Source organism: Mixophyes fleayi, chromosome 5, assembly GCF_038048845.1.
Source record: "Mixophyes fleayi isolate aMixFle1 chromosome 5, aMixFle1.hap1, whole genome shotgun sequence".
Lineage (NCBI taxonomy): Eukaryota > Metazoa > Chordata > Amphibia > Anura > Limnodynastidae > Mixophyes > Mixophyes fleayi.
This window is the reverse complement of record NC_134406.1, coordinates 242,351,302-242,372,045: the sequence shown is the minus strand read 5'-3', so window position 1 is coordinate 242,372,045 and position 20,744 is coordinate 242,351,302. Positions and strand designations below refer to the sequence as shown.

The 20,744-nt window shown below is 37.8% G+C and overlaps 1 protein-coding gene across 1 annotated transcript in view; it reads left to right on the top strand.

The window, feature by feature from the left end:
* The first annotated feature begins 539 nt into the window (after positions 1-539).
* Positions 540-20,744, top strand: part of CNGB3 (cyclic nucleotide gated channel subunit beta 3) — a 118,780-nt gene continuing 98,575 nt past the window's right edge. Inside the window, exons 1-3 of the mRNA XM_075213753.1 lie at positions 540-621; positions 3,883-3,980; positions 13,513-13,651. Of these exons, the coding sequence (XP_075069854.1) occupies positions 3,932-3,980; positions 13,513-13,651 (188 nt within the window). The 5' untranslated portion in view covers positions 540-621; positions 3,883-3,931. The remainder of the gene's footprint in view (positions 622-3,882; positions 3,981-13,512; positions 13,652-20,744) is intronic.

The window sequence follows — 20,744 nt, the reverse complement described above, 5'->3', positions numbered from 1 at the left end:
TTTTAAGGGCTGATAATACCCATATTGATTGCTTCTGCAATGTTACCGTACACAGAAAGTCTCTAAGGGGGTATATTTACTAAACTGCAGGTTTGAAAAAAATTGGAGATGTTGCCTATAGCAACCAATCAGATTCTAGTTATCTTTAATTTAGTACATTCTACAAAACGACAGCTAGAATCTGATTGGTTGCTATAGGCAACATCTTCACATTTTCAAACCCGCAGTTTAGTAAATATAGACCTAAATGTTAATTAAAACATACAACCCATACATTCTACCCATGAAACTCACCATTTTGTTTACATATTAATTCTACATTCTAAATCTGTATACAATGAATGTGACACAGCTTAGCAACATTGTCTTTACAGTCTAGCAGCATTGTGCAGCAAAATACTGCCAGTGCTTTATCTAGTCGGAGTAAAGCATTATGGAATTAAATTAGGCTAAACCCCGAAGTGAAGTACTTAAAAGGCTGATTAGTTTGCCAGGTCAAAGCTAAGAAAGAAGTCAAACAGTCGACATAAGCAGCTGACGTAATCTTTCAGTTAGCAGCACAATACAGGACAAGCTTGTAAGACAGGAGAGCTTCATACCAGAGAGTAGCCTGTGCAAACGGTAATGTATGCATTTATTTATATGTATAGAGAATCATTTGGTGACTGTGCACACAATGTTACATTTAGATCTCAAGGAAAGTTTATGATATCATTGGAAAATACTGAAACTGAACAAAAAGAAGTAATATTAATATTTATATAATGTTTGTATAACTAGGGGCAATGGTAACACTAATGTAAGTTTGTGTTAAAATTTTAATGATGTGGTACAGTTAATAAGTGTTCCCAGAAAGCTACTGTATATGTAATCAGATACTGAACATTTATGATAAAATAAATCGATGTACTATAAGGACATTTGCTGACCCACTTTTATGTTTAGCTTAAATTGTATTTGCATGTGCATTAATAGGAACTAGAAAATCTGCTATCTGTGCATTATTAAGGCTTCCATATGCCAGGTGTTCCATCGGGACTGTGTAGCTTGGCATGATTATTTTCCCAGTCTTCAGTCCTGATAGACCTGCATTAACGGGGATTAATTAAAATCAATTCCAATCTAAAAGATGGTATTTAGTGACTGACCAGAGCACATATGGAAAGTTAATAGTGTACATAAATTGAACCATTAAGAGTTATTTTGAACTGCAGAACCTGTGGATATGAAAGGCCTGATTCATTAAGGAAAGTAAAGCAAAAAAAATTAGTAACTTTTCACCTGGACAAAACCATGCTGCATTGGAGGGGATGATACATTTAAAATGTGGGGACAGATTTATAGTTGGGGTAGGGCATGTCCTAGATCAACTTCAAATGTTAGTGTACGAATAAAGCTATCAAGTGTTTGTGCATTACATGAAAAAACAGCCTGTATTTAACTTCTGTGCAAAATTATAAACTAATTTGCACCCCTTGCATTTTAATATGGTTTTGTCCAGAAGAAAACTTACTCAATTGTTTGCCTTACTTTTAAATCAGGCCTGAAATGCTTAATTTTGTGCGCAGGTGCATCTACCTGTCCATCAAGCACATTTCAAGCTGCACGCCCACTTCACAGTCTTTGGGATCATCCCTGTGAAAACAATTTATTCCTGGATTAGCAGGTTGGTGAATGCTATCAAAATTTTGCATTTAAAAAAAAGTCACATCAATATCCAAGCTACTGCAACTTGTAAGTCAATTATATAGAAAACAAAAACTAAAGGTGATACAGGTATTGGTGCAACTGTGCTCTCTATAAGATTATATTTAACGAACATCTCTAGCTATTTGTGTATTTATGTTTTAATGATGAAGCTCCTCCTACTATTTTTGGGACTCCTCCTGTTTCTGAGATACTACCCCCCCCCTGTCCGTGCTGATCATGGTCTCTTCTCCAGGGCTCTGAATTTTGGAGACGTTTAAATGAACACACTGCTTCTTGTAGTGTGTCCATAATGCTGATCTTGTAGCAAACTCCACTGAGCGTTAAAACCTTTCAAGCTTTGTATTCTTTACACTTCTGCAGGGTGCTGAGACCATCGCCTATGTGGGAGTGGTAGAGCTCCTCAATAATCTATTACACAAGGCAAAGAACAATTATTGCATTTAAAATCTTCAATATTTGTAAACCACTGTTGATATAGGAAAATTATTTAAAACTAATTTCTATGTGGAGAAAATAATTTGCGTCAGTAATATAACACAAGTGAGGCCATTTGTTTAATCTACCGCCCTCCTTATACAAGCAGCATGCTGCGATAAGTAGGCCATTCAAGAGGTGATTAGGTCTTAAAACATTCTTTGACCTAATTTTTTGTGTCCTCTTAATAACAAGAGGTATACACTGTTGTACATTGACACTTATGTCTGCCCACTGCACATCACAGCAAGGGAAAATTTACTACACTGGTGGCTGGAAAAAAACTTGGCATGTGCAAGGGGGAGATCATTTTAATAGAGGAAAGCCAGAATACGGCACTGAAAGTGCCGGGGCAGTAACAGACACCCCTGGTTATGGAATCTGAGTGATAACCAGTAACAAACCAGTTTTGTCAAACCAGAGTTGACAAATTTTGCAACTTTATATTTCTTTTATAGTAAGGATATTTTAAAAGAGGAGGTGTGGTAACGATTTTTGAAAATCAGTATGTGTGTTTTATTTCACTTTACTATCATAACTGGGAGGGCAGGGGGACTGAAAAGACGCAGGGGTTTCAAAAAGTGGAAAAAAACCTTTTGGCCAATAATATCATCAGAATGTTCACAGCAGCACAGCATACTTCAGGAGATGAATGAGCTGATCTTGTGACCTGTACATTAGTTTGATTATGTTAGTGAGAACAGAGCTGGATGTGACACTGTCAGTGTCAGGATGTTGGGATAATGGAAGGAGCAGAGTCCCCCAGCAAAGATGTGAGAGGGGGTATATTTACTAAACTGCGGGTTTGAAAAAAGTGGAGATGTTGCCTTTAGCAACCAATCAGATTCCAGCTGTCATTTTGTAGAATGTATTAAATAAATGACAGCTAGAATCTGATTGGTTGCTATGGGCAACAGCTCCACTTTTTCAAACCAACAGCTTCATAAATTTACTCCACAGGCTCTTTCTGGGTCTCTAATAATATATCAGCCAAAGATAGGTAGGAGGGTGGTTTTGTTACATATGGGCACATTGTTTATAATCTTTTATCTTATAACAATAGCATTGGCCCTTATACTGACAGATTTTCCTGTAAATAATGGTAAATCAGCTACGGTTGGTGCTGACTATGTAAATTGCAGCATGGCACTCTGCCTAATTTCAGATTTTATTATTTCTTTAATTGCTGGTACAAACACAGATGTAGGACAGTACTTCACAAGGGGAATAAGTGAACTTTATTCAGTTTTTAACTGGAACTGTTCCTGGTATTTAAGCAGGACCAGCACACAAAGGAAATAATTAAATGCACCATATAAGATTGAGAGTTTCTCTCTGCAAATTAAATAAACTATAAGGGGCGTATTCAATTGTTAGCGTTAACGCTAACAAACGAGCGCTCGAAAAATCTTAGCGTTAATACGGTAATTAATCGCGTAATTTCAGCTCGCTGCTCCCTGAGCTGCGAGCTGAAATTCCGCGAGTAAACTACTGTATTAACGCTTTTCGCGCGCAATATTACCGTATAAACGGTAATATTTTTTGAGCGCTCGTTTTTCAGCGTTAACGCTCACAATTGAATACGCCCCAAAGTGTGATAGAATTGTTTTGTTCATTTGTTACAAATACCAATAATATGTAATTGCAGTGTGTCAAAGCATAAATTTAATTAATAAGCAATTTACTATCTTTTTAAAGAGTTTTATACACGAAAGAAAAACAAGAAACATTCAGAAGTGGTATAGACATGAGAAAAGTTACCTCCCAGGCACAGCTTCATGACTCCAAAAAACATGGTAAGTTTCATGACCATTTGGCTTTAAAAAAAAAAACAAACGCAAACTTAATGACTGATGCTATATAACAATGTGGGTGGCGAGAGATCCTAATCATGACACTATTAGGAACATATGTGTGGACACTTAGAATAAAAACCACATATGAATAGGTATACTTGAACAAAAATGTCACACAATAATCTAACATTTGCACAACTTGGCAGTTTTGGATCAATGGTTTATTTTCTCAAACCAGAGTTAAATTAAGCCCAAATGAAGCTCTAGGCAGGGATGCAATTTTGTGCCCTCCTCAGTTCTCTCCACAGTATACTATCATCATCATCACCATTTATTTATATAGCGCCACTGATTCCACAGCGCTGTACAGAGAACTCACTCACATTAGTCCCTGCCCCATTGGAGCTTACAGTCTAAATTCCCTAACACACACACACAGACAGAGACAGACTAGTGTCAATTTTGATAGCAGCCAATTAACCTATCAGTATATTTTTGGCGTGTGGGAGGAAACCGGAGCACCCGGAGGAAACCTGTGCAAACACAGGGAGAACATACAAACTCCACACAGATAAGGCCATGGTCGGGAATTGAACTCATGACCCCAGCGCTGTGAGGCAGAAGTGCTAACCACTTAGCCACCGTGCTGCCCACAATAATGCTAGCTATATATATATACATATATATATATATATATATAAATAATTACTATCACATGATTATAAAAGTTATGACGCCATATTGATTATACCAAAAGTTCTCCCATATTGGTTACATAGTAGTGTCTGCAATCTGAATATTATAGCAGTGCCCATACCTTACAAGGTTTTATTTTGTCCAATCAAGACATATTATGGAAGGCATGATTAAGCCACTTTAGGGGTGCCAGCACAGCTTAAGAGCAAAGCCTTGAGTAGCAGTCAATGCTGCTACTAGAACTGCTGACTTATATCTGCAGGGCTATAGAAGTTAGGCTAGTTTTGTGAATAATTCAGACCTGCTCTAAAACATCCTCATTGGAAAATATTTTACTCCTCAAATCATGGGCGGATCTAGAATATTTTTTTAGGGTTGGGTGTTTACACCCCACTTTTATCAATGAGCTGCCTGTGGCCGCACACTGTGTGCTGCAGGTCCCCGTGGGCAGGCAGACTATGCAGCCCAGCTGCTGTGATTGTGTTCAAAACACATAGCGGCCAGGCAGGATAAGCTGCTTGGGGACAACCTCATACCCACTGACCGATATAACCAAGCCAAACATATGGTGGTCTTACGGCTGTTGATAGGGTTACATCATTGCTTTTATGATGAAGAACATGATCTTTTGCTGGGTCACTGTGCTACATGCATTTGTTTTCCTTTAAAATGTTCCTGATAGGCTGCCAAGCCAAATTTTGCCTCCCAGGCTAAAATTTCCCAGCTAAACCCGGCATAGTTTTTATGTTGTGTTTTTAAAACAGAGAATAATTGGAGACACAGAGAAGGCGACCACATCATGGTATCCAGAAATTAATGCTTTTGCACACACGCCATACGAATGACACATTACTGGTCTAAAAATTAAAGCCATCAGGACACAATTACATAAGTCCTCTGACCTCTTCTCCAGAGCCTCTGTAATCCCCACATTGGTCCACTGCGATCAAGTGGACTATCGGCGACCTGACAGCGTGGACTGTCAGCCCGCTGATAACATGAGACGATAAATTTGATTCCTGCAGCTAACAAAGCTTCTACCCCTGCTCTGGTGGTTTCTCTAGATGCTGAAAAGGCCTTTGGTAGGGGTTCTTGGCCCTTTATGAGAGGTACTCGCAAAGAAATGGGCTTTTAAGGTCGAATTTATGCAGATTTGCTGCATTGTACCATAACCCTTCTGCTGCCGTCATTACTAACAGTGCTGCCTCGCTTCCTTTCCCTAATGAGAATGGCACCAGACAAGGCTCTCTTGATGAAGCCACTGGCATCTAGGATCCTCAATAGCCACAATATCATTGACATACATGCTGGCCTTGGATATTTTAAGCTTTCCTTGTACACGGATGATATCCTCTTAACACTTACAAAACCTCTCTCTTTATCACTTTATCACTAGCTGATACAGTTCTGAGCACTGTAGAGTTTTGTAATTTGTAGACATTCTCTTTAATGACGTTTTATCTTGTTTAGGAAATATTTGACATTTAATACACAACGAAAAAACAATGTTTTATTTCTTCTAGGCGCAGCCCACCTTTATCTATTTACGTCTAAAATAACCATGCTTGGTTATTCATCATTGTCCTTGTCGTGAACATAGAGAACTCACAGTTAGTTATAAGGGTTAACCCATCACATAATTGTGTGGAATAAGGCCTAAATCATAACTGCAGTGTAAATACGGTATATTAATTGAATCCATTGATAAGTTGAGCTACTAAAGTGTAAAATGTCAGAAAGTCTGTTGTATGTGTATTTGATGGCTCTGGACATCCCAGTGTGAGTGCCTTGTCATCTGTGGCAGTTTCAAAGAGCCCCTGCTGTGAGCTATATCCTGACACAAGTTAGTTTTTGGACACCGGAATAGACTTTTAGGAGCCGCTGAGCAGGGTGTCTGGTTCAAAGAGGCCATGCGCTGACTTGGCTATAATTTTATATAGACAAAAGAAGTCCGTTTTAAAATATGCCACTTAAAATCAATAAAAGTAGTGATCAACCACATATTCCTCAATAGCATGATAAAGGGCAGCTCATATGCCAAATTAAGCATTCTGTCACGCAGAATGGGGGTAAGCTCTACTAAGACATTGTATCTAGGCCTGTTTAGTATTAAAAGATGAACACATTCATAGGGGATTTATTAATAATAAAATTGGGTCTATGTGACGCTCTACAGAAAAGTTAGGTCACATAGTAGAAATGGGTAGTAAATTAGACAACATGCAAATGGTGATTGAAAAAAGTATCACAGACTACAACCCCGGGAGGTGGGTTGGTAAAGGTGTCTTTAAAAATCTGAGACCAGATACAACAAATTTTAAGTCTTTTGGGAAAATCAATCCACATTGATAAGCTGTCCATCTTCCTAGCCAATTTCCCATGGCACAGTTTATAGAACTAATGTAAGTTATACTCTGAATGTAACCCTTTTTACTTTAAACTGTTTTGCTTGTGAATGTTATGTCAATTGTTTTTATTAATTATTTTTTTATATCTGAATGCCCTGTACTTTTGTATATTAAATCTATAAATTTAGTAAGTTGCAGCCTTGATACTCTAACAAATCCATTAACCTGTTAAGAAGAATATAGCTTGACCAAGTTAACCCTTTGAATACCGGTGTGTGATTTGTTGATACATCTGATTAACAAGCTTAGTGTGTGCTTGCATTTACATTTGTGTGGCAATCTGGAGGTGTGACGAGTTAACCCTTTGTTTGCTAGTGTGGGCCTTGCTAGCCTGTGGGTAGCCAGAAGCCTTGTGTACCAGTGTGGGACAGTATATTGGGGTCCTATTGCCCGTATTCAATAGGTGGTGGTAAAACCTGAAGTGTGTGGGGATGGGAGAGCACTGTTATGGGGGTCGATTCAGTAGGTCTATAACCTGTGTGATAGGTAGAGAGAGACTTGAGTGTTGGAATCGTGTGTAACCTCATACAGTGAACATCTCAACTCACGGCAGCTGGGAGCGTGTTCGTGACAATCCTCCTCATCCCTTTCAGCATAGTAGTGCTAGCACACAATGTCAGGTCGTGCACAGCAAACTACTCTTTGTATCGCTGGTTTCACAATGAAACATAACGGTGTCAATCTGTTAGAAAAACTCAGGAATGTGTGTGCATTATGTGAATTTCAACACTCATCCTGCTTTGCACACACAATAAACTTGGTTGGTGCAGAATTTATTAACAAATGAGAGGTCGGTGCAGGAGATGCTACCTGTGGCCCATAAAATCTCTGGGCATTTTCAGCATTCAGCGTCCACATGTAGATCATTGCAGCAGCTTCCAAAATATGACCTGCCGTGCCACCAACTAAAGCTAGAGGTAGTAACGAGGTAGAATTCCACACTTTATGCACACTGCTGCGCCACTGTGTTTCATTGGGATTGTATATTTCACTAAACTACCATGTATATGCTACGTCACTAATTTTAGCCAGCCAGACTGTCTGTAATGACTGTAAATGAATGTTAATGATAGCAATGTAGGAACAAAAACAGCTCAAAATCACATGATTTTGCCTTTTTTTTTGCACAATTTTTAACTAAATCAAGATCAATAACCAAAACCAAAACACATGAAGATTTTTTGGCAAAACCAAAACCGAAGATGGTTTTTGAACTAAAACCAAAACCAAAAACACTGCAGTCTGCACTCATCTCTAACTTTTTTTTACCTATATAATGATGCTACTGACGTATTGTCATATGGTACATTTTTGTGCAGGTAATCTTAAACCAAGAACACATGGCAGTTAATTACCATACTTCCCTTATCATAATAATTAAAATCAATTCAGTCAATGCACATGATATTGTGTGATATGAACTCAAGAACCCCAAAACTGGAGTACATGTTAGTATTGCATACTCCATTTCTTTACCCTAAAACTGCAGAGATATATGTCTTACATCTCATTAAATACATTAACAAAATAAAGAGCTTATAAAAATTATCAGATATGTAAATTGTAGTATATTCTCTATTTTTCTTAAATTGTTTTGTGCATTATTATACAGTATTTACTTGACTAATTTGGCTATTAATTTTAAATGTAGGTTTGAATATATCAAAGTTTGTCAGATTATAGGAATTTCAACAGTAATGCATGAAGGATAATAAACTGCAATCCAGACACTTTAAAACAAGAATTTTAGGCTTAATAATTCCACATTGCAGAGAAAATGATTATACAACTCATTGGCTTTGGCACAATGTTGTCGCTTGCCCAGGGGAACATGCTAGCTCTGAAATGCTGTAATGAGGTTCGTCATAGTACACTGGCCAGGAAATGTGAATCACTTTCATCCCTCATATGCCCATGGAATCATTATTATTACCTAACATAAAAATAATAAACATCAAAAATTAACACTTCAGCAATTTTTTAAGGTCCTTTTGTTTTAACAACATCATTCTTCCTACAGGAAAGATGTATTATCTATAAATCACATTTAATATAGTTAGAATAATTTTAATAAATTGAAACAAAGAAATATGTTACAAAGCAAGGTTGAAAAAAGATAGAGGCCTATCAAGTTCAACCTTTTACAAACTCAAATTGTGTTGCTTGAGAGGAGGGCAATCCCCCAACCCATCCAGTGCAGAGGTTATCAATGTATCCTTACATGGGTAAAAAAAATATTTCCTGACCACAAAAATAGCAATTGCATAAATTCATGTATCAATCAGCCCAATGCGTTTTTTGGCTTCAATCTTTGCTAACCTGATTTCTTTTTTACAGCCCTACATTTGCCTGCACTTTAACATTTCTATAATGACTTTTCAGTCCCTCCCAAATTTAACACACACTATTTTTTTAAATTATGGCCTCCGATATTTTTTATTTAACCACATTTGTTGCCTTCTATTCCTATAAATGCTGTTTCCATATAACATATGACTGGCAACAGCATTTATTGAAAATATATTTTTTCCAAAATTCTATTTGGTCTCCTTGCTCTCATTAAAGAGTACACTTTGCCAGACTAGAAAATGTGCAATGTTTTCTCTGAGCGGATAAAACTTTGTCCTTGTAAGATTCATTGTTTTTATAGATTTCTTACAATATGTTTTATTGAAACTGAAGACAAATGTACACTAGATATATTTGTTCTGATTTATAATACCAAGTCCAGCAACGCTCCCCTTTTAATTGGTTCTTCTGCAACTTGCGTACGGTTTTAAAATAGATAAAAAATAATCTTTCCTTACCAGAAGCATTCATTTTATTGTTCAGTTTATGTCTGGATGGTTAAAATCATCCATGAGATCAACATTTTTCTTATTGTAAAGCCATGCTCAATTTGTGAGGGTCCAGACCCCAATTTTACTTGTGAACCTGGACATAAAAACTTGGCATTATTGGGAGTTATTTCTTAGTAAAATGAAATCCTGCATTCTAATGAATATTGGTTAACCCTATAAAATGACTGTCACCCCTGTGTGTAGTACGGGAGACTTCTAGATTATTAACAGACCGCCTAGGCTCCATGGGGAGTAGGTAATTCTCTTTGATGGACACTCGTGGCCTGCAAAGTGAGCGTGGCTGTGTAATAAAGATGCAAATCGAATGATCAAGGCCAGTCACCTGATCACAGACATGATGATGTGATTTGTGGAATCATACAGCTGGCCCTGCCCACTTGATGATGTCACTTGCATTCTCAAGCCCCACCCACACCCACTTTCATACCTTCTCCTGGAAGGAAGATATGAAACGTAGCTAAGTATGGTGCAGTCTATAGTTGAAAATCAGCCCTTACTGAAGAGTTATAACAATATAGAGAAACATTTAATTCTGAATATATGTTTTCAATGGAAATATGCACAGATAATATAGATTTTGTTTATGTGAATTTATGAAACACTTGTTTAACAGCAGTAAATCATCTACCTGACTGTAACCAAAGCTGGAGTCCCTTCCTCTATGTTTTAGTACACCATTGCTCTCCTCAGGCTCCACGCTGTTCTTTTCATCTCATTGGCTTCATATTCCTCACAGCTTGTTTTTTACTCTTTCTTGTCATTATTGAAAAGTTCATAAAGTAAAGCCACACACACAAAGCTATAAACAATTTTTAATTGGTTCCCATGACAATATGGAGCATTATCAAATATTAAAAACCTTTTTTATAAAATATTTAATAGCATATTTTTAAACTGTAAAGATCACAATGTCTTATGACTTCTTTAGTTACAAATGCTTTTTTTCATAATGATAATGCTGGTAACACAAGATGCAAATTTCAAGCTTTGCAGTAATAAACAAATGTGCAAAACTTGCACAGATTTTATGACACACTGAAAATAAAAGATGAACACACTTGTCAATTATTTATATGCTTTAGCAGTGTATGTAACAATATTTGTATTTATAAGATATGTGGCTCTGAATGTAGCTGTTTTCTGCATTTTGATCCAACTTTGTGCACTCTCCTGCAGCATCGTGGCTTAGTGGTTCTGCCTCACAGAACTGGGGTCATGAGTTCAGTTCCCGACCATGGCCTTATCTGTGTGGAGTTTGTATGTTCTCCCTGTGTTTTCGTGGGTTTCCTCCGGGTGCTCTGGTTTCCTCCCACACTCCAAAAACATACTGGTAGGTTAATTGGCTGCTAACAAATTGACCCAAGTCTGTGTGTATGTTAGGGAATTTAGACTGTTAGCTCCAATGGGGCAGGGACTGATGTGAGTGAGTTCTTTGTACAGCGCTGCAAAATTAGTGGCGCTATATAAATAAATGGTGGTGACAATGATGATGAAGTGTAAAGAATAAACCTAATTAAGGCAACATACAAAAGTAGCCATTGTATCTTCATTCAAAATATTAGGGTACAGATCACATGTAGTTTGAAAACATGAGGTCAATCTAGATAAGTATATTATTAATAAGGGGAGGTGGCCATTTGGACCTTGTATACACCTGAGTAAATAGAGTACACACTTTTCTTAATCATACGTATACATATAATCTAAATCAAAGTTCTAACATCCGCCTATATCATAGATATAATGTTATGCCTGGGAAATGTGCTGTGGTTGTCATTCCACATGAGCGTGTTAAATGCTTGTGCTATTTTGGTGCTGTTTGGTTAAAAAGCACAACAACATGGTTTCTGTTGCTGGGAGAAGCAGAGTAAAGGGACACTCTTTAATAAGAGATTGACTCCCCAAAATTGAACAATTTCATAGCTTTACAGGACAGTTTTAAAACTGCTGCAGTGCCCACAGCCCCCCTTCCTCTGATAATGGAACTAGAAAGTCTGTGTAAATGCAAATTAGGATTTTATGACTCATGTTCAAAACACCTTTCAAGTCATGTTTTATTTATATAAAACTTCTCACCAGAATGGCTTACAGACATGATTTTACCTCCACACAACAGGTCAAAAATTTCCTTTCATCTGCATAGAGCACATGCCTCCTGTAAGTACGATATTGGAAAAAACATGATATGATATTTTCCTCTGTCCCTATTTCACCAGCTTGTCATTAACATTTAACCCAGCTGCCTGGTTCAGCAGCCTCAATGTCTGAGTTTGTTCCATATCACTGTCCCTAAAGAGATATTTTCAAAGGCTTCAGCTTTTGCGACCCATGTCATAAATTGATACAGGGTGCTGATCTGTAACCATGGGTCTGGGCTCTCCTATCTGTAAACACCCCCTGGGGAGAACAGAGGAGTTTAACATAATCAAATGGACACATTAATTTAGATTCAGTTTCAACCCCTGACTGTACACAGCTCCTCTGAGCCATTTCAGGCTATTACTTAAACGCATATTTGCAGTTTTATATACCTAGTAATTAGCTTGCATATGACAACCATGTATTAAAAACACTCTTTCTTAAATTCAGTTCAAACAATAGTGCAAACAGGTTATGGATAATTACCATGTATTAAAAAACACTTTCTTAAATTCTTTTCTGACACTTCTGCAAAAAGGGTAAGTATAATTACTTGTTGATGAAAGAAATGATGAAGAGATTAGTGGCTTCTCTTATTCTCTGTAGCTGACGTAGATATAACTAATAGGAACTCCAGTATAACTCTGAAATATGCTGTATTAATCCTAATACACTAAGAACGAACACACTGTGAACTGAACACACTAGCTATCCAGCCAACACTTTCCCAATATGATAAGACACCCAACTGTTGTAAGTTGTGTTAATTGTGATCAGTGAGAAAGATTATAAAACAGGCTTCATGTAGAAATTGGGAATTCCTCAATACATGGGCACAATGATTAGTGCTGCTTTTTCTGGGACCTTGGGCTAGATTCTGACCATGGTGCTATCTGCATGGCATTTGCATGTTCATGTTATGTTCTCGTGGCTTTCCATCAATTACTCTGATTTCCTCCACTCTGCAGAAACATTCTGGTAGGATTACTGGCTATATTATAACCAAACTACATTGTAATGAGTGGGTGTGGCCACTAGGTGGCCGAGGTGAAAGGACAGCAATGTCTGGTCATTCTCCAAGGCCCCCTTTTGCTTTTTTGAGGATGAGCTGGGTTGGGCTTCACTGCTCATGCACCAGCCTCCTTGCAAACTCAGGAGAGCAATGCTAAGGCCTCTGGACAGGAAGGACTTCCATTACCCAAATTTTGCTATGGGTACCAATGGTGCTGTATTCCTCACTAATTAATTTTACAATGTTTTATTTTTTACATATCTCACAATATTACCAAATAAAAATTTAGGCCACATGATCCATATAGGCTATAGATCTATGAGAATAAAACATTTTTGAATATGTTCAGGTGAGCATGCGTCTTATTGTGGGAATTGTACCATATATAACGTAATCATTTTTAAAAATGTTTTTAGATGAAACAGCTCAAACATCAACAAAACGGACCAAACCTAAGCGATCTCAGAACCAGGAGAATCCCTCTTCCAGTAAACAGAGGGAATGTACCAAAACAGGAAATGAAACTCTTATTTGTGAAGAAAAACCTTTAAATGAGTAAGTACATAGTTTTGTGACTGAGCTTTCTAAATGTTGTGGAACTACAAGTCAGAGCATGCCTTACCCGCAGCTTGATAATGATGTAACAAACTTCTGTTGTTTGTTATTAGACATTAACATCTGGATGACCAGGTATTTTCTAACTTCCTGATTGGACCACACTTTACAGATTTACTGGGTCAGTCAAACCAAAAGAACATTAAAATAAATATCTTTATATTTAAGTTCATTATTTAGGGAAAACAGGCAAAAATAACAGAACAAACAAATGTTTTTTCATGATTCTTCCCGAAGTTACTTAGATCCAATTAGTACATCACCAGAAAGTTACCCTAACAATTATTCAGGTATTTCACCCAACTATAAGAGTACCAATATGTGCACTGTATGTAAACAGTTATAGAGACTAGAAACAAACGGCCCTGAGTCACTAAGGAGCGGGAGCAGTAAAACCCCACGAAAATAGGCTCTCCATACTGCTGTACTTAACAAGGAACGAGTCTCAAGATACGTTCCATGTTGACTAAGGATGTATTTTGACTATGCTCTACTCTACTACACAGCACATTGCAGGATACGTACCTGTCAGTTCCAGCAGACACTATATCCACTGAACCCGCCGCACAATACAGTGATTAAATTAATTCATTGATTTAAATAAACAGTGTGGCCCCTCCCTCCCAAACAGATTAATCCTAGTGCTTCCAACCTAGGCTGATAGTAGCAAAATCGGAGCCTTTGGCTTTCTCACTGACAGCGGGGGAATTTCCCCGGCTGGCTAAGCCTAGTGCTGGTTGTAGTATCATCAAAGGGGACTCCATGCTTTTTTTCTCATCCCGAATTTCATGCTACCAGCCTAGGCTGGCAGCACTAGGGTTAATCTGTTTGGGAAGGAGGGGGCCACATTGTTTCTTTAAATATATTTATTTATTTTGACACTGTCTAATGCTGCCGGGTCCGGCAGATGTAATGCAGCCAGACCTGGCGCAAGCACTTAGACTAGACTCCGAGCTGGAGCAGGAGATACAGCAGAAATCCAGCACAGGAAGCTGACTTGGACATGGAACGCACTTACTGCACATTGTCTACATGAATCCGCCTATTCACCAGTCCATTCATTCCACTAAACCGTAGGCTGTAGCAAGTGTTTTATTTACTTCTAAACAAGTCGGTTTTGCGCATGCGCAGACTGATCTTGTGGAGGATACGCTCAGACAAGCCAGATACATTCCTTTAAGACTCAGACCCAAAGAATTTAATTATTTTCACATGTTTAAAACTGCTTCAAACTAGCCAATAGATGGGCACCAAGGGTTTAGTTGATGTAAAATAGTTGCCTCTGTTAGCATCTTGGTGCTCTGACTGGCTGCAGGTTGTCTAGCCCCTCCCACTTCATTTCCTGCTTGTCTGTGTGCCCTCAGCTTTGAAGAATGAATGCAATAGGTGCTCTGAACCCAAAATTTAGATATTACAGTTACTGCTTTATAGTTTGACAAAGAGAAAGTTTTGATAATTTACAAATAACATCTGTTCAATTAGCCAAAAAATAGTAATTCCACTTTGTTCCTGAACATATTATTCAAACTGAAAAATGTACTTAGCCTCTTACTTACACAGTTTGATGGTGAAATAGCTGTGCAGATTGACTACTTCCAAGCTCTTTAAAAACATTCATGTAAGAGTAAATGTTATGTATTATTAAAAAAGGGACTCAATACATTCCCAGTTTCCAGGCGATCACTATCAGACAAGGAAACATTGTTAAGCCTTAGTACAACTAACATATATTTGGGAGAAAGCTTTCAAGGTCAACACTTTACAAAGAAATACTATCAAATATTTGTTTTTACATGAAAACATATAGTATTTAACTTATGTGCAAAGAAATGTGCTAATTTGAACCCCTTGCACTGTAACATGGTTTGTCCTGCAGAAAATGTACCCTTTTTTTTGCTTTACTTAACTTAATGAATCAGGCCAGGGAGTTCCAGCTCTCATAAACAATATAGTTACAATATGATAAGATAGTGAAATAGTGGAAGAAATTATTTGATTATAAGTTGTTTGTTATTTATTAATGATCAAGATGTAAAATCAATAACAAACAAGAGTCATCATAAATTATTTATTAACATTTGATGCGATCATTATTCCTACTAATCTCTTCAACTCTTAAATAATGTTATTATATTTGGGATATTATACAGCATTTCTGTAACAACTTGCATAGTTTATTATCTTCAAGTATCATTTTGCTGTATTTGTTTTTTTTCTGGTTGGATAAATCAGCAGCTGTTAGATGGATAGGTGAACACTCACTGAATATTTAGGAAATGAGAACTTGTTGAGAACCTGTTGTTTGAAAGAACCTTTCATGTTGGGTTGTTAATGCTATTATTTCCAGAGCTCACCGCTTATAAGAAAGAAACATTGTATAACCCACAGATAGCAATGCTGCATGTATACAATATTTAGGCTCAATAGGAGGTATCCCCATACAAAAACTCTGCGACCATTTGCAGAATAGCAGGTCTACATGGGAATCCAGATCCCATCACTCTTAAAATACTACATCTTTAGCCAAGGTGGCAGCATTTGCAGAAGGGAGACGTTGGGTGCAGTGAGGGCATTACTTGGAGTATGTGCACTAATGCACTTAGTTTTGTGGGGCAGTACAAAAAGAAGATTTCTTTCTCCGGAGTGAGCGGTGGTAATCGGTATTCCAGTGCTTGGAATACCAACAACCACTATAGCGACCAAAAAATCCCAATGACTGTATTGACGACATGATATAAATGTAGACATACCTTAATACAGACAGTTGAGATTTCTGAAAACACTGCTATGCGACTCTTGCTAATACCGAAGGTTCTGGATGCCGGCGCTTCAATTTGACATTACACAAGTGAGCGATATCAACATTTAAAGCATCATTTTAAGGTAGGACAGCACAGTGGCCTAGTGGTTAGTTCTTCTGTCTACCAGCACTGGGGTCATGAGTTCAATTCCCAACCATGGCCTTATCTGTGTGGAGTTTGTAAGTTCTCCCCGTGTTTGCGTAGGTTTCCTCCGGGTGCTCCGGTTTCCTCCCACACTCCAAAAACATAGTAGTAGGTTAATTGACTGCTATCAAAAATTGACCCTAGTCTCTCTCTCTGTCTTTGTGTGTATGTTAAGGAATTTAGACTGTAAGCTCCAATGGGCAGCAACTGATGTGAGTGAGTTCTCTGTACAGGGCTGTGGAATTAGTGGCGCTATATAAATAACTGATGATGATTAGGGTTAGGCTGGTACTATTGCCGCTTTAAATTTACAGATTTCAACGCCGCCCACTTGCGTGACATCAAATTGATGCGCCAGTATCTTCGGTATTAGTAACAGTCGCACAGTAGTGTTTTCGGACATCTACACTGTCTGTATTAAGGTAAGTCTAAATTTAAAACAATCTTCAGGGTTTTTTGGTTGCTATGATGGGTGTCGTATTGGGTACAGTATTCCAAGCACCGGAATACTGTATCCAACCCGGAGTCAGGTAATTGAAGTGAGATAAAGGGTTTTGAGAGGTCGTATTTTTAGTTGTGTTCATTACTTCTTTTTTAGGACATTCCGAACAATGTAATAAAAAGTTTAACATGCACAAAGTTCCATTGTGCGCGAATAGCCATCCCCCAAATACCTGTCATATAATACATTGAGAAACTCCACATTGACAGTCATACATAGCACAGTGATAAACCCAGTGTGGCAGCCATATATTGCACAGATAACACCCCTCCCCCATTTGCCAGCCACACATTGCACAGTGATAACCCATAGGCAGCCATATATTGTACAGCGGTAACCCTAGTGTATGACTCACATTGAATGACAGACCGTGGAGGTGACAGCAAGTGTGCCCATTACACCGATCTATACACCAGATAAATGATTCACAGCTGTACACCTTCGTATTCATTCATTCATTCAAACATAGTAAAATGTTTAATATCTTTTTTGAAAAATAGTTACATTGCTTCAAACATACACCTCCTGCTTGGCATGACTGACCTGTGAGCCCATTTGTGTAAAGGTTTCTAGAGGTGTATGATACAATCAATTAATTGCATCTATTTGGTCCCATCAAGTGACATGTGAGATGGTAACCAGGTGCATTCTCCCTCCGATAAGCAGACTTACTATAGAAGTTTACATCGACCATTACTCTGAGCCTGATTTCTGGTGCATTAAGCTAGGTCCTGAACCTGCTCTAGGTACTAGATCTCTGCGTTCTATTGATGTGTGTCTAACTCTCAGTTTCTGCCCAGGCTTGATCTTTGGACTACAAGAGTTTGCTAATGACTCTGACGTTGACTTGTATACATTGACCACAAACATTTTGCTACCTCGGCATGTTACTGGCTATACCTTTGTGTTTCAGACAATACCTTTCTATCTGTTCCTTTTAGTTCCTGTCAGCTTCTGCACAGTAGTGATAGTCTGTGGCTGTGACTTGTCGACATCCAGCAGTGAAGTCCATCATTAGAATTCATCACAATCTTATGGGGGTCCCAAGTAAAAATCAGGGAGCTAAATAGACTTCATACCCTAGAATATGCAGAGGTAATCAATAGCAGCAAAGTGGGTTCACCTCTGAGTCAGTCTATTACAGCACTTGTCCGGGGGATCTTTTATGTGACTGAAGATACAGACTAGTAAGACCAAGTAACCAGCTTCATAGGATGTATTTCATACTTGCCAACTCTCCCGGAATGTCCAGGGGACTCCTTATTTCGGGTGCAGGCAATTATCCCGCATCCTGCCCACTTCCTAGTGAAGCGGGCAAATAAAATGCTGCCGGCCTTGCCAGCCCCAGTGAACCCCTTTCTCTGCTTGTACAAGCACTTCTATAAGGGTGTGTCTAAACCACAAGCTATATTTTTAGTGTTTATTAGGTTTGTTTTTTATCTCTAAAAACAATTATTGACAAATTTTCCCTAATCAATCAATGGGCTAGATTTGCAATTGGGCACATCCAGTACATGCAGGAATATGTTGGTATCAATGGCTCAGACTTTATAGCACTTTCATTTTTTAACCAAGGCTACCACCATTGGTCTGAAATGGAAAAGGTATGATATATAGGTGATAATATATAGGTGATTCAAAATGAGCAAAATGAGACATATGCTACAGTAAATGCTACTCCACCTGTATGACAATCCCACCAAAATATACCTTTAATGCTAAACATCACTCTGCGCATGCCCAGCACAGGACCACACGCCAGTGAGCGCAGCCTTGTCTGCTCCGTATTCGAGCGTAAAGGACACTTACTACAGCCTATAATTTTGGGGAGAGAACAGGGCGGGGAAGGGACATATGGACATAGTCAATTTACAGTAAAGGTGTGTCAAAGTCAAGTCCACTCAGTTGCGTCCAAACCAAGCTCTGAACATCTCAAAGTTACTTATTTTTCTGTCTTTGTCTTGTTCCACTAAACTCTTAAATGAACCAGAATTAATTAACCTGGCTTCTATCACACTGAACAGATTCTGTTGCCTATTACGGGGAGTATTCATTGTTAGCGCATTGGGGTTTTTTCCCCGCCGCGTAAAAAAAATAAAAAAAATCTCCCGCGGGTTTTTGACGGCAATAGCAACCGCTTTGAGTTAGCGCAGGGGGAAAACTCGTGCACTTCATTAAAAAAAAAAGGGGATGCTGCAAAATTGTGTTTACGAGATTTTAGGGAAGTGAAGGGGAGTTTGAACGCGGTCATGTATAATACAAAAAAAAGGTTTTGCATACATTTCCATACATTAAATTGCATTACACATTGATAATATCTACATTACAGTACTTTCTTTAGCATATTTTTTAATTTAACTATTTTTACCATCATCTATACCATGTCAAAACACATTATTACACTCATATTTGTACCAAAAACATACATGAATATAATTAGTTAGTGATTTTATGTTTTTTATTTTTGTATGATTTTTTTATTATTTTTTCATAAGAAAATCAACTTACACAAGTTAGGAATTAGTGATAAACATAAGTTTAACTTTTTTTTCCATATTTTTACATGATTTCAAATACTTTTCACAGGTTTTTTATTTTTATCACACAAGGAGGTGCAAGATAAAACAGCATATTTGCCTGTTTTACCCGCCGCATTAAAAAACAATTGAATAGCTTTTAATGCGGCTGCCTCTCGCACACGATATACTTTAATAGACCTACTGGAGCGTGAGAGGACCGTTTCATGAAAAAAACTGAGTGTTAAAAATGGAATTGAATTGCGGGTAAAGTTAACCCGCTTGAAAATGAGAAAAAAAAAACAGCGTTAAAATTATTTTCAGATCTGCATGGATATGGCAATAATGCGATAAAAAAAAACAACTCGCTAACAATTGAATACCCCCCTACAAGTCTAAGTACTAGAATACAAATAATGAAATGCATACAGTACATATGAAAAAAAAGAAATGTCATAACATGATAAAACAAGGGGCAGCCTGATATCCATGCAGATCTGACTCCCTGGTCCTATGTGACATTTCCATAAATCTGGGCTTGCACTCACTGCAGAATTACTCAGTCAAGAAGTCCTGAATAACTCAAATCATTAATTCCTATATTATTAACAGGAGACAATAATTATTATTTTTTTTCTGTGCGTTCTTTTGCGAATTTATAATCCACATATGTACTGGACAAATGGTGCAGTATCTTGTGTAGATTAGGTCTACACCTGACTTCATCAGCGCATGTATCTTCAGATCCATTCCTGGTGAAATTCGGGAGTACGCGGAACCGATTTACACACGTTTTTAAACAAGCGCACATTGCGCTCAGTTTGCGTGTCTTGATGAATCGGGCAGCTATAATTAATGCCTATGGGCACTCTGCATGTGTAAGTGCTGTTTTGTTGACTATAACAATTGTATGCATATTTTAGCATATTATAATATGATACTCTCATATATAGTGTATTAATAATCCAAAAAAGAATACAGCATTTGTTTAAAATATATAACAATGGGGATACAAATGTTTTCCAGTGTTCTTACTCATTAAAATGTAATGATGTTTAACAAATCCAAGG